The sequence below is a fragment of the Canis lupus genome, chromosome 23 (assembly GCF_003254725.2).
Source record: "Canis lupus dingo isolate Sandy chromosome 23, ASM325472v2, whole genome shotgun sequence".
NCBI classification, from domain to species: domain Eukaryota; kingdom Metazoa; phylum Chordata; class Mammalia; order Carnivora; family Canidae; genus Canis; species Canis lupus.
This window is the reverse complement of record NC_064265.1, coordinates 39,528,273-39,543,005: the sequence shown is the minus strand read 5'-3', so window position 1 is coordinate 39,543,005 and position 14,733 is coordinate 39,528,273. Positions and strand designations below refer to the sequence as shown.

Genomic DNA, 14,733 nt, shown 5'->3' with positions numbered 1-14,733 from the left:
CTTTGATGAATAACCACACTGTCCTACCAGATTAATAAGATCATTTTATTCTGTCAGAACACAGTCACTTTAAAGACATACAGCATGTGAGTAAAACTGATAGATTAAAAATAAAGTCAACTCTAGAACTTGTGATCTATTCTTTTTCCTTCCTTACATGACCAAAAGTAGGGTTTGCATACTAAATTTAAAAGACTGGGGCACCTGGGTGGCACAGTGGGTTGTTTCCAACTCTTGGTTTCAGCTCAGGAGGGGATGGATCTCAGGGTTGGGAGAGCCAGCACCTTGTTGAGCTTCCTGCCCAGCTTAGGAGTCTGCTTAGGACTCTCTCTCCTCTTCTGTCTCCCTCCCCCACACTCACTCCTGCCCTCCCGAGTGCGCTTTCAAGTGCTCTCTCTAAACTAAATAAATCTTTTTAAAAAAATCATACTTTCTTTAATACAAGATATGAATATTTTATAAAAATGCCATTTACTTCCTCACAACATTCCATTAAAAGGAACATAATAACTTTGTAGTTTGCCTAAAGAGATATATTATAAGACATTTTTTAAAGGAGGAAATTCCTAGTAAAAAGAGGCTGACTTGAAAAAAGATCTACTAATAATCAAAACATACAATCTAAAATCTAGTTATAGGTTTTCTACAGAACTAGCATTTCTGCACACACACAAATTTAAACTTGAGAACACTTATAGAAAGCAAATGTTATCAAAAGAATAGAAAATGCTTAAAGGTTCAATTTAAGTTTCAAATTATTTTTAAAAGCCCAAATCTGAACAAAATCCCATTGTAGTAACGCATGTTATAACAGCTGTTCATAGAGATTAGTCAACCATACTGGTGACAGACTAATGTGTTCACAGTTTTGTGAACTGTCTAGAGGGGGAATATAGTAAAATTACTGGAATGATTTAATGGTTACCTAATTTTTACTAAAATTTCTCTAAGACCGTTGCTTCTTAATTTTTACTGCTAAATAGTGGCCAAAATCCATTGTAAATACTGTAGAATCTTAATAATCTCAAGATTTTTCAAGTTACAGGATATGTTCCATTTATTTCATTAAATCATTTCCTGAATGCCATTTTCCACCCACCTAGAATTCCAACAATATTAAGCAATGCCTTGAAAATAGCAAGGTTATGTTATTTCTCTGAATATCATATCCAACAGCTGTTTCTAAAATTGGAAACTAATGTCAAAACGCATCAACAACAAATCTACATAAGTTTAATAGAAATTAATAAACTTTAAAACTAAATAGCTTAATAAATGCACCCCCCCCCAACCAAAAAAAATAAACATCTGGCCAAAGAGATGCCAATTAGTGACAACTTAATTAATTAATGCCATTTAAATATGCATAAATTTACTAGTCTCAACTGATGCTTTACCTACAGTCACAATCAGCAAGTGTGATCCACATTTCTAAGCTGAAATACCTATCTACAAACACTATACTCAAACATTTACTTCTAGTAAGACAAAACTTCAAAGAAAGAAAAAGGATATAATAAGCTTTTTTGGACCCAATAACCCAAGAATCCTTCCTTGCTTTCTTTAGTCAAGACCTGATTTCTTTAAAATCTGCCAAGTACTAACTTTTTTTTTTTTTTTTAAAGATTTTATTTATTCATGAGAGACACAGAGAGATGTAAAGACATAGGCAGAGGGAGAAGTAGGCTCTCTGCAGGGAACCCCATGCGGGTACTCGATCCCCATCCTGGGATCATGCCCAGACCTGAAGGCAGATGTTCAACCGCTGAGCCACCCAGGCGTCCCAGTAAGTACTAACTTACTCCCCTGGTTCCTTTAAAACATAAACTGAATTAACTTCGCCCTTCCAGAAAAAAACAAACTACCCGCTAGTAGCACAGTATCTCTCTCTAGTAAACCTGGTGCCTAGTTTTAAGATTTGTTTTCCTGTTGTTGCCTTAATTCAATATATACAAGACAAAATTCTTGGTTCCCCTACCCCAAAGCCATTCCTTCTCTGGGCTTACACATCATAAGAAGGATACACATCATAAGAAGGAATTATTCCAGTAGTTGCTCAGACCCAAACCTCAGGAGATATCCTTTATTTTTCCCTTTCCATCTTACCTTTCATCAGCAAGTCTTGTCAGCTATTTTTCCAAAATATTTTGGTTCTGACTTTTTATAACCTTCATCGCAACCATCTTAATCCAAAGCACTATACTTTCCCATAATCTCGCAAAAAAGTTTTTCAGATTTCTATCTTATCCTTTACAACCCATTCTGCCAAACCAAGTCCTACTAAAAACACCTCTATTGTTTCACATTACCCTGAAAATAAAACTCTAAACTCATTAAGTATGGTTACACAGCTGTATTAGGTATGATCCTTGTCTACCTCTATGACCTTATTATACATGCTTCCTACTCTTCTGGATTTGCCATATCTCTTGTCCAAAAACACTCCGCCCTCAGACCTTCGCATTACTGGCTATATCTCTCATCATCCACTACTCAGCTGAAATGTGACTCTTCCTGACCACCCAATCTAGAGTATTCTATCCCCAATCCAATTCTCTATCACAGGAGTCTGTTTTGTTATTTTTATAGTACGTAAAATCTGAAATTTCCTTTGTTTTTTGTTTGTTGCCCGCACATAGCATCCCAGAACACATCGGCTGCACGAATTGTACCCTGGCCTGCCATCTTCACTGTATCCTAAGGGTATATAGATCAGTTCCTGGAACTACTGAGCAATGCCACACAATTCTTGCCAGATCTTTTCACTTCAGTTAAAAATCCAAATGTGCTCTAGAAAGGCAAAATATGGAGAAGACCCTGAAGCATCTATCTTTTAAGATTCTGTCTCAGAGTCTAAGAAATTAGACCAGACTTAACCTTTTTTTAATTATCGCTTGTTACTGTACTAATTAGAATTACTAAACTATAATAACTTAGAGAAAAATTGAATTATTTGCTTTGTATTGCTGAATCTTTATCTAAACCCTATTTTCTACAATATTCTTTCTATTCAAAGTAATTCGTATGGGACAAATCCCTAACCCTCTTTTTAATTACTATTCAAAAAACCTATAGCCTGAAGCAGCAACTACATAGGTATTTATGATGTGTATATATGTAAATAAGTTAACATTTCAAAGTTTGTCATAGGAAGAGTAAAACATATATTTCTAAGATAGATGTCAACATAATATACTAAAGAAATTTTCAACTCTAGGTATCTAAGAATGAAGTAAGTTGATCTGCAAAGTAGTAACATTGTAAAAAACCTTTCCAATTAAAGATATTACATATATATTATCTGAATAACCCTATCTCCTTTAATCTTTAAAACAATATTCTTATAAGTAACTTATAATTCCTATTTTATTGATTAAAAAACTAAGGTTCTGGGATCCCTGGGTGGCGCAGCGGTTTGGCGCCTGCCTTTGGCCCAGGGCGTGATCCCGGAGACCCGGGATCAAGTCCCACGTCGGGCTCCCGGTGCATGGAGCCTGCTTCTCCCTCTCTCTGCCTGTGTCTCTGCCTCTCTCTCTCTCTGTGACTATCATAAATAAATAAAAAAACATTAAAAAAAAAAAAAACTAAGGTTCTAAAACATTAACCATTCAACAACTTTGAGTTAGTATAGAATGCCATTTCAATACTACCCCCACCACTCTGCCTGTCCCCCCACGCCCCTACCCCTGACCTCATTCATGGACAAAATCTCATTTATCCTTCAAAACTCAATATGCCTATGAAATCTTCCCTGGTATCCACACCTAGAAAGGTACACTCAGATGTCCCTCCCTAAATGAGTCATTTGACAGAATATAGGTATCTTTTAATAGGACTTATTATGCTATACTTATTATAATTATTCTTTTATATACCTACCTCCTACATAGTACACTACTTGCTGCCTAGACAGATCCTTTGAATCTCAAGGCCTTCTAAAGGGCTATTTACCAAATGAACAAATAAAGTCCAGTTCTTCTGATTCTAAATCCAGGGCTACAAAGTCCAAAGAGCTTCCAGGTATTTCACAGATAACTCCCCATCAAAAATCTATTTTAGTAAAGACATACAAATTGGACAAAAGATTTGCTTACATAATTTAAAACCTTTCAGGGTCTATGTCCAGGATGAATAACTATCCACATCTTACACTAGTAATTTACAATTACTTACTAAAGTTCATTGTATATGTAGGGAAACTGCAGGGCCTATATTCTAAGGTCACATTAGTTCAATATATGCATAATGAATGAAAAGTGAAGACAGAAATAAATATCAGCCGTTCTGTGAAGTTAGCAGCGATGACTGCAATACAGGAACTAGGCCAGAGATCATAAACCAGAAAAACAGAAAATAAAAACCAGTCTGATGATCCCAAGAAATTGACTACCCATGTCTAGAAAGTAGATACCCAAAACATAAGCTTTCTATTCCCGACTAACATGTGTGAGGAATATGTAGTTATCCATATGGTGGAAATATGAAGGAAAACAGTTCGAAAATTAGACGAAAGTACAGAAAGAAACTCAGAATTAATAATGGTGAGAAGCGATGAATAAATCCAGAAAATAGGCCAGTGGAGCAAAATAATTTTGCTCCACTGATCTGGAAGTGGTGCTATCCTAAGGGTGAACGCCTGTTTCTTTAGGCTTTCCAAAATAAAAGTCTCCTTGGATGTGAGGTACACAGAAATATTATTTTTGTTTTTTTCATGAAGGGTGTTCAAGTGTCAATGTCTCTTCTAATTTAAAAAAACAAAACAAAACAGGAGAACACTAAACCTCCAGATTTAAGGTTATGATTACATAAAAAGTGCTCTACTTAGAACTACCTATGCAGAACCACCTCTGAAAACTAAATATGGGAATGCAGTTACCACCTTACCACCAGTAGCATCCAGTGGGAAAGTAGGTGGCTCCCTAAGCTGTTTCTTGCAAAGAAACTCCTGATACAAAGTCTGGAACATCTTTTCATAATGCTATTACCCCACATGACACTTGGCTACATTTAACTCCATTTTTTTTTTTTTCCTTTAAAGGCAAACTCTGTTTTTTTGTTTTGTTTTTCGTTTTGTTTTAAAATCTGATTTCGTGTGTGTAAAAATTTGGGAGGAAAACAAGCTCAAAAACAGGGTTATCTACCTTGGCCTCCCTCCCATACCTTTTAGCAGGGACCAAGTACCAAACCCCCAATCCCCTTTTAGAAGTTTAAAGCCACTAGTCAAAATCAAACTCAGAAGAGAAGTAGAGAAACAGTAATTTCTCAAATCAAGGGTTTGAGATTCACAGGATACTGGGGCTAAAAAGGAAAGGACCTAATTCATTAGTTTCATTTTATAGGAAAGACCCATAAAATAGTTTACCAACTTGTCCAAAGTAAGGCAGCTAAATGGCCATAATCTTTTGTTTACTTCAAAACCTGTATCTTAGGCAGTGCACCTTAAAAATATTTTCCTCTTTAGGAAGTATTTTTAAGGACAAAACAACAACATTCACTCAAGGTTTTCTATAAAAACTCATTCTGTAATAAGGGATGAACTAAACCAATGTAACTAAAGGTACGGTTCATAGTCTGAATCGTAACTAATTTTAAGGTGATCCATATTCCAAACAAGCTTCAAAACAGCTGATTAAGCAGATGGTTAAAGTTACTTTTACCTTATTTAATGTCTAACACTTACTGAGTGCTTAATAGGCATTTAGCACTATACAATGCATTTTGCATGTACTATGTCATTTATAAGAATTGGAATAAAAGATAAAAATCTATGGCATAAGTGACAGCTACATACGGTAAAAATTAAGGAACTTCTATTAAAACCATGATTCAGGAAATTTAAGACAAAGTCCTATAAATGTAGTGAAACATATTCCTAAATCCTCCATCCTAAACAAACAGCTTTGCTTCTTTAAGTAAGATCATCGTCACTAGGTCTCTAGGTCATCAAGTCAGAGATAGTTTGGGCTTCAGGAAATCCAGACAGTATTTTTCTGTAACAAACACCCAACTTCTATAAATTCAAGAATAAGTAAGTGCAAATATTGGTAGAAAAATTTACCAACAAAGTAACAGAAAACATCTTGACATCTTGCCAAAACAGTTCAACATCTTGATTTTCCAATATTCCAAGAATGCTATTACACAATATAAAATCCACAAAGTCCCTCTCTCCATTTGCTTCATAGGATTATGGTACTTATAATCAAAACAAACTTCTTGGTGAAGTAAAACCATGAAGGAAGGAAGGAAAGTATCAGTGGAGAAGATAATAGTTCTAGCGTTATCTTGTTGTTTGAGGTTTATAAATTTTTTTAGAAAATGATAATTCTATGGCCAAACTACTTTCCTTTAGTTCAAAGGAAACTAGATAAGCTGCTGTAAACTAGTAAAACTATCCAATGATGGGAAGAGTTGTACTTTCACACCTTTTCATACTGGTTAAGTCTATATTACAAATCTACACAGCCTTAAGTAGATGAGGTATGTGCGTTAATAGGTCTTACAGACACTTAGTACCTTTCAAAGTCTTCTTTCAAGGCATAATAGAAAATGCAATTTGTTACTGTTTCTTAAAATCCGAAGAGGCAAATTTAAGTGAGCAAAATCTACCTACATTTTCAGTTCTTTCTTTAGTACCTATCAAAGGAAATCTTTAAATATTTATTTTGGAAGCATATTTACCACACTGAAACTTTTAAGAACAGTTTGATGAAGTCAGTTCAAAAGACTTTTTTCCCCCCTAAGTAGTTAATTTTAGGACAATATAAGAAAAATCTAATTTGTCACCAAGTGTCCAAAAATTCAATAAGTAGCTCCCTCTCCTGGAAAAAAGAAAAATGTGAGTTCCTCTTCAAGCTGTAAAATACATGCTTCGATCTTTAAAATATTTTTTAAGGTACATGAACCAAAATACATAGTCAAATTTGAGTGAGGTTTTCAATCATTGTTAATACCGCATACTACCATAAACAGCAATTAACAGTTTTATAGAAACCTATATAAATACCAAACTTGTATGTCTCGTTAGCAGAAATAACGAACATCATGATTTGACTTAATAATGATCTTTGTACCTGATCACACAATTTTAAGATTCACTTTAGTGGTTTTACTCCATCATCAAACCTCAAGTGCATTGTTTATACTTCTTAACTCACTAATATTTCCCCCAGATGAAGTAGTTCTATAAAGAAAGTAGCATCTCTGTGAACATTTATTTGAAAATAAATCCTATTCAATGTGCTTGTTCATCATATAAAAAAATAAACATAGCAATAGGAGTACTGGTATTAAAGACCCCAAATTTATATTTCACAGAGCACTTAACAGTTATAGAACTGGACTGCCTAAATTTCAAATGCAACACACAGAAGTCAAAATAAGAAATGTTAACACGTATTTCCTCACATACTAAAACCAAACTCTTATTCCATAACCCATCTATCCACTCATTTAGAGCAATTGTGTCACCAAGTCTAAATTACAAGACTATAACTGATTTTTTAAAAATTGTTTATCACCAAAGATGAAAATAGAGAAAGATTGAGGGAAAAGTTAGTCAGAAAACAAGATACAAGCACACCTGACTATCTCAACCAGAAAGTAAACTGAAAATGTCAAGACAGCTTCAAACTTCAAAAATTCATATAAAAGCTTCCCAAATAAAACAGATTTTCCTTAGTGCAAATCAAGCGCGAAGCTATCTTTACAAAGAGCTGGACCTAGAATGTTCTTAAAATATCAGTCCTAGTATTTGTTGTTGCAACACATGCAAATGTCCGTGTTGAATACATCAATATTCAGAGTTACTTGATAAAAATCTTTCGGTAGGCACCCACTATTACAAGTGCAGAAGATGTGTACTACTACTCAGATAGGTCCTTTTAAATTTCTGGGTCCCAGGGAATTTGACAGATTATCTGCAAATACACTGCTAAAGCTTTCTACAGGGATCAATCTTCCTAATATAAACATCTATTCCTCAAAGAGAAAAAAAATAGTTTAAATAAAAAAAAAAAAGTTGAGGCAAATGTGTACTACAAATATGATCTTAAGCTTTATAGGGTGACTAGTTGCATTGAAACTACTTAATAATTTCTTAGAGGAAAGTTTAACCAGTTTTATACCCCATTCACTGTTAAAGTGTTTAACATACAATCTGTACTTGAAATGTGACCCATTATGTACATCCTATCACAGCTTAAAATTAACTAAGATCCACACTAAAGTTTTGAAAAGTAGTTATTTTGTGTTGAAATTATTCGGCTGAACTAATCAAATGAAGCTGGTTTCCCTTACCTAAGATGGGCATTAGGGAACTTGAGAAAAGAAAGCAATATAAATGAATACTGTACATTCCTATTGCACTTGACTTTTAAAAAAAAAAAACCCACCAAGAATCCTGTTACAACCACACCCCCCCAATAGTAACATTCTCAGCCGCCCAAAGAGCATTAAGTATATCAAAGTTAGTCATTACTAATTTTAAGTCATGCCCCCCTCATATTTGATAAACAGCAAAACTGGTATGGAAAAGGGGCAAGGTAACTTTCCTGCAGTTACAGGAAGGATCACAAACCCACAACTGTAACCACTATTCAAGAACCCCGCACGAAAGCGGGAGGGAATGTGTGGAAACTTGGGAACTACTCCAAAGGTCAACAGTTTTTTGTTTTGTTTTTTTTTGGAGGGGGGGGGGTTCTTTTTTTTCCCTGTCACCTGTTAAAAAGATGCCAACCTATTCCCCTAAAAGGTGTGTTTGTTTTCAAAACAAAATCACGAGAAGGCCAGTAACTCAACTAGACCAGAGAAAAGAATCTCTTTCCCCTGTTTCTCACCCTGGCCTAACATTTCATCTCCTTCCTGCAGCCAAATCACTAGATGAATAAGGCAGGTCACAGAATCAGGATGCAAATGTCCGTGTTGACCTCAAATCCTCGCAGCCCCAAGTCCGACGATGCCTCACTTTCTTTCCTTCCTCTTCCTAATCCCACGCAAAGCACCGGCCGAGGATTAACCTGACCGCAGCCTCGATTCCCCCAGCTTGCCCCCCCTCCCCCCCAACGACCCGCCCGCCAGGTAAACGAGCTAAAGGATAAAACAAAGACTGTGGGGCCGAAGTCAGGCCAGGCAACAAGAGTACTGCTACTAGGGGGGGAGCAGACGCTCGCTCTCTAGGGGCTGGAAACACTGCAGAAGAACGAAGGAAGCTCCGAGGGCTCGTCCACAGACTGCGCTGGGGAAGTGCAAACCCCGGCGGATAAAAGCAGAAAGGCGGAGAGAAGGGCCCCCAAGGAACACTCACAGGAGAGACATTTTGGGAACGTACGAGACGAGACGCGCTGCTCCCTCTGGCGTTAAAGGATCCGCAGTCAAATGCGAGGCGCGCCCGAGTCGAGGTGCCAAGAGCCGGCTCTCCAGCAGCCGGGCCGCCGTCCGCCGTCCGGGGTCTCCCCGCGCCGCCCCCTTCCCGCGCTCGCGGGCTGGCCCAGCCGGGCCGGGTCCACGGCGGGCGACCAAGGAGCGCCGGCGGGGCCACTTCTCCGACTCCAGCCCCCGCGCCCCCGCCCCGCGCCGCCCCTCGCGGCAGGACGCCCCCCTCCCGGGCTCCGCGCCTACCTGTAGCACCAGCGGCTCGGGGTTGAAGGCCAGGGTCAGCAGCAGCTGCATGCGCTCCGAGTCCTTGAGGTTGCGCAGCAGGAAGCTGCCCGAGTCCTTGGTCTCGGCGTAGCGGCGCACCAGGCGGTCGAGCAGCCGCTGCGAGGGGCAGTGCACCAGGTCCGACCAGCCCTCCACCGCCTCGGGCGTGAGCAGCCGCACGTCGCCGTTGAGGCGCGCGAACTCGGTGCGGGGCATGGCCTGGAGCAGGTCGCAGCGCGGGCGGCCGGTGGCCCGCTTGCAGATGCTCTGGTCGAGCTGCGCCAGCTCGCGCTGCGAGCCGAGGCGCTTGAGCACCACTCGGCGGCGGCCGCCCTCGCGGGGCTCGCCGTACTGCGCGAAGTAGACGTTCTTCACGTTGAGGAAGTCCAGCAGGCGCAGGCGGCCCCACGCCTCGAACACCACCTGCCCGTTGAGGAAGCGGCGGCACCAGCTCGTGCCGAAGCACGCCGGGCACTTATTGAGCTGCAGGAAGCGCCGGTCGGCCAGCTCGTTGCGCTGCCAGGAGGCGAGCAGCGACGGCGAGTGCAGCACCATCAGCACCAACAGGCTGCCCAGCGCCGCCAGCTTCAGCGAGCGGGACAGGCGGCCCAGCTTCGGGGGCACCAGGCGCCACATCCCGCCCGCCGCCCGCCGCCCGCCGCCCGTCCGCACGCACCCGGAGGGCGAGGGCACCCCGCGGGCGCCCCCGCCGCGCCGAGACCCGGGGAGCGAGCGGCAGGGGCCCCGGGCGAGAGACGGCGCGGGGCGCGGGGCGCGGGTCCGGGGCGCGGGTCCGGGGCGCGGGCCGGGGCGGCAGGCGGCGTGGGTGTGTGAGGCGGAAAGGCGGGGAGCGGGCAGGAGCCGACCCGAGCGGGCTGCCACTTCCCCCCGCCACTAGTCTCCACAACTCTCGAGCTCCCTCCTCCGAGCTCCCCGCCCTCCGACTCCGGCGGCGCCTCCCGCACGCCGACCAAGTTATAGAGGGCCGGGCCGGGCGGGGGAGGGAGGGAGCGCGGGGACCCGACGGCCGCGCGCGCGCGCACGCGCACTGCTCGCTCGGGGCGCGGGAGCGGCGGCGGCGGCGGCGGCGGCGGCGGCGGCGGCGGGCGCCTGTGGGGCGAGCGGGGTCTCCGAGGGGCGAGAAACAGGGACTCACGGAAGGGGAAGAGAAGCTGGAATGTCTCACACCGAAAAGTAGCAACAGTGTAGGAAGGTGGGGAGGAGGAGGCGCCCGCGCGTCCCTGACGCCTCACGCCCGGATTCGTACGCGCCGGCTCTCCAGAGGGAGGGAGCGGGGCGCGGGCGCGGGCGGGGGCGGGGGCGGGGGGGCGGGGGCAGGGGGCGGGGCTCCGGGGCGGAGCCAGCGCGTCGCGCGCCGCCCGGAAAGCGTAAGCGCGAGCCCGCGGGGGAGGCTTGCGGGGCCCGCTCCGCGGGGGCGGGGCTCGGGCTGGGGCTCGGGCTCCTGGAGGAGGGAGGAGCTGGCGAGGTCGGGCGCTGAAGCGACTTTGGCTTCGCAGCTCATCTTTTATGACCGCGGAGGCTTCCTGGGGTGGCCTCTCTCTGGCCGTCACGGAAACCGTCCTGTGAGGGGGAAGGGGAGAAAGAGACGAATCGGCGGAGGCCGCTCGCCCGCCCCGGGACTGCGCGCGCCGGGGGAGGCGGAGGGGGCGGGGCAACGTGCGCCTCGGCCCTCGGGCGGGTGCGGCGCGCGCCGGGGGGCGGGGCTGGGGGCGGGGCGCGCCTCTGGGGGCGGGGCTGGGGGCGGGGCGCGCCCGGCGGGACTTGGCGGAGCCCGGGGGCCGCGCGCCTCCTGGCCGGGGGCGGGCCTGCGCTGGGAACGTGGGAACTCGTTGGGGGCCGCGGCCTTGGCGTCTGTTATTATCTGCGGAGGCCTCTCAAATTTCCTGAGCGGGTTGCGGGGGCTGGGGGGGCGGTTCAAAAGGCAGCTAAGTGGGAAGTGTGGTGAAGCGAGAGGCGGCGCGGCCCGCGGTGGCGGCTGTGAAGAAGCGGGGAGGAGCCACGTGGGCAGGTTCGCCTCGGCCCCCGGCCCCCGCCCCCCGCCCCGGCTGGTTGCGCAGCCCGCGCCTGGAGCCGCTTTCCCTGCTCGGAGAAGTGAGTTTCCCGGCGCCGTCCGAGCGCCGCGGGCTGGTGTTTCCAGCCCCGCCCGCGGCGCCCCCGGGGCTGGGGGCTGGGACCTGGGACCTGGGACCTGGGACCTGCCCCCGGGCCGCGGCGCGCTGCTGTGGCGGTAGCCATGGGGACGCGGCGGCCCGGATTCGCGCCACGGCTGCAAAAATAGCTCGGAAATGCTGAACCGTAGAGCGCCTAGTTTTGGTGTAAGTTTCGGGGCTCTAGCAGCAAGCCGGGAACACGGGAGCCGCTCCGTGTTAGCGCCCTAAGAGTTCAGAGGAGTAGCTGGTCTGAGAAGAAGCGAGTTCCCGAGTTAACTTTAGGGACCGAGCCGTGATTTTTAGAGGACGGCGGTGCCCGGCACGTACACAGGCCGACTGACTGCGGGGGCAGCCCCGCTGCAGGAGCCGAACCGCCTCCCCGTGGTGGTCGCAGCCGCTATTTGATCGTCCCAGTGAAAGGCGCAGCCATCCTCTCGTGGAGGACTATTGAGTCCTTCCTGATACAAGAATTCAAGCTTAAAAAAAAAAAAAAAAAAACCATCCTGTGGACAATTCAGTATATTCAACACAGAAGTCGTTTTTAAATGATGCTACATCGGATACAGGCACATTGGAAGATGTAGTGTTCAGTTTTGTGTAAAGCGGCTGAGAAAGCTGGCTGCTACAGCTAAGGACTTTTTGCCCCCCTCCGGCAGTAATTTTTACATAACTTGCCTCCCAGCGTCCCCCAAACTCCCATGCAATGTGAAATCATGAGCGAAATATCAAACGAGGACTTCCCAAAATAAAGCGTTTGTTGTGATTAGTCTGGATGTGTCCACTCTGCTGCCGCTGCTCCTACTCCTGCTGAATTGTAAACTAGGCAAGTCTTTCCTAAACCGCAAGTTTCCTATCCCTAATCTCTTTCTTACCTGTCCCGTAGGTGTGTTTGGTTAATACCAGATAATCAATGTGGAAATTCTTTTAAAAAGATAAAAGCATTACATACATACATTTTCGTATTTATAGATAGAATGGATGATTCCATTAGCATTCTTGAGGGTAAACTGATTAAGCTGAGAGAATTGGAGCATAGAGACTATTTAGGTGACTAGTAACAGGATTTAAGAGGTAGCGCTCCTCTGTATGGAAAAGATCTTGAGTTCTGAAACTATTCTCAGCCTCCAAATCCTTGGATTTTTATTAAGGCATTATCTGAAGAGTGGAAGTAAAAAAGGTTACTAGTTTATACAAGTTGAATTTTGAAAAGTATTTGCTTTGTCTCTAAATATTTTGCATTTGTTTAAAAGCTCCGATACTTTCAGTTAAGGTTTCTAGACCTTTATTAAGAAAGATCCAAAAATTTAATGACATTTTAAAGTATATTTTAAAAATGGCTTACACCTATAAGAGAGAAACTTAGAGTGTTCCAAGTACTTACTATATTAGGGTTTGGAGAAAGATCAGTAAGTGAATGTTAAAGTACGTTACCCACCTATCCTATAAATTACAGGATGCTTTTGGCTAATGGATTATAAACTAACATCCAAAGCTTTTCCCCTTAAGCTTAAATAATGGCAAATAATGTAATTTCCAGTGCACCGTAAAATGTTATAATATAATAACAGTCACTTTTAAATGTGTGCCACGGAGTGAAATACGGTATTTTGATACCCATCATCCATTTTTAAAAAGTGAACTAACACTTTGATTATGTAAGTATTTTATTGTATTGCTGTTTTATTCTTTGCAGTAGTGATTTTCAGGAACTATTGCCTCCTTCCCAGGGGACATTTGACCATATCTGGAGACATTTTTGGTGTCCTAGCCAGAGAGCAGGGGCTACTGGTTATCTAGTGGGAGGAAGCCAGGGATATTGCAAAACATCCTACATTGCACAAAGCAGCCTTCAACAACAAAAATTCACCAGCCGAAAATGTCAATAGTGCTATGCTACTGAGAAACCCAGGCCTACAGAATTCTGCTCTTATGTAGAATGGTTTGGGACATTAAAGTCTTAGTGTGGTTATCATTCTTTGTTGCAGCAAAAAAAAGTTGTGTATATTGCCTGCATGTCCTGTGGTCATAATGTTCTAAATGTTAAGTTAATCCAGGGAAATTTTTTTTAGCACTATGACTATTATTAATATACAACTGATCAATATATAAATATTGCAATTTTGAATAATTATAAAAAACTATACTTTATTGAGATGTATTTCTTGGTAAGATTGGGCTCTATCATTTAGCTTAAGTTTTCGTGGATGAATATTATTTATTGCTAGCATCTGACAGAGTTCAACATCAATTCTTTTTCTCCTTTTCATTTTGTGAGGTGTAAAGGCCTAAACATCTTGTTCTTTTGAGAGGAATAAAAAGAATTGGTAATATAGCTGTGTTGTTCAATTCCTTTTATTCCTATTGAGTTATCTGCCAAAAATCATGGCATATCATGATTCTGACGGCCCATCATATCAATTAGATTCTTCAGTTAAGTTCGGTTTAGAATGGAAAGTATTAGGATCACAACTTGGAAAATAATACCTGACCTAGTTGTTTATTTTCTCAAAATTGACTTTTAGTTGCCCTGGCAGTTATGTCCTGGAACAATGCACCATAGTGAGATTCAGAATAGATAAGAGGTATTTATTTCTTTTGTAAAGGCTAAAAGGGCAATTCTCTGTGTACTGAAGTATCTCAAACAGTATCTGATTTAAGTAGTTTATTAGTAATTATTGGACGGGTGGATGAATAAATAGTTGAAGGAACACTTTAGGATTAAATATTATTGTCATAATCCAAGCTAGAAATGATGGGTGATGCAAGGAAGCTGGTGGGAACACTGGATATATTCTGAAGACAGACCTGACATAATTTACTCAAGGTTTGGATGTGAGAGAAGGAAGCATCGGCTATCACTGTGTGGTTTTTATCCTAAACTACTGGAAGATTTACTCTTTGCTGCTATGGGAGATGCTGAGAA

General features: G+C 43.5%; 2 protein-coding genes across 13 annotated transcripts in view; one reads left to right on the top strand and one right to left on the bottom strand.

The window, feature by feature from the left end:
- Positions 1-14,733, bottom strand: part of DIPK2A (divergent protein kinase domain 2A) — a 30,597-nt gene that overhangs the window by 13,611 nt on the left and 2,253 nt on the right. The window contains exon 1 of one of the 3 annotated variants that reach the window (XM_025449164.3): positions 9,619-10,290. The exons of 1 other annotated variant lie outside the window; for it this stretch is intronic. In XM_025449164.3, the coding sequence (XP_025304949.1) occupies positions 9,619-10,275 (657 nt within the window). In that variant the 5' untranslated portion in view covers positions 10,276-10,290. Of the gene's footprint in view, positions 1-9,304; positions 9,447-9,618; positions 10,291-14,733 lie in introns of those variants that run through there. One more of the 3 variants, XM_025449165.3, reaches the window with a different exon arrangement.
- Positions 10,713-14,733, top strand: part of SLC9A9 (solute carrier family 9 member A9) — a 654,466-nt gene continuing 650,445 nt past the window's right edge. For 4 of the 10 annotated variants that reach the window (XM_049100062.1, XM_049100061.1, XM_049100060.1 and 1 more), the window contains exon 1: positions 11,410-11,751. The gene's annotated coding sequence lies outside the window, so the exon portion shown is untranslated. The other 6 variants (XM_049100056.1, XM_049100054.1, XM_049100057.1 and 3 more) reach the window with 6 other exon arrangements.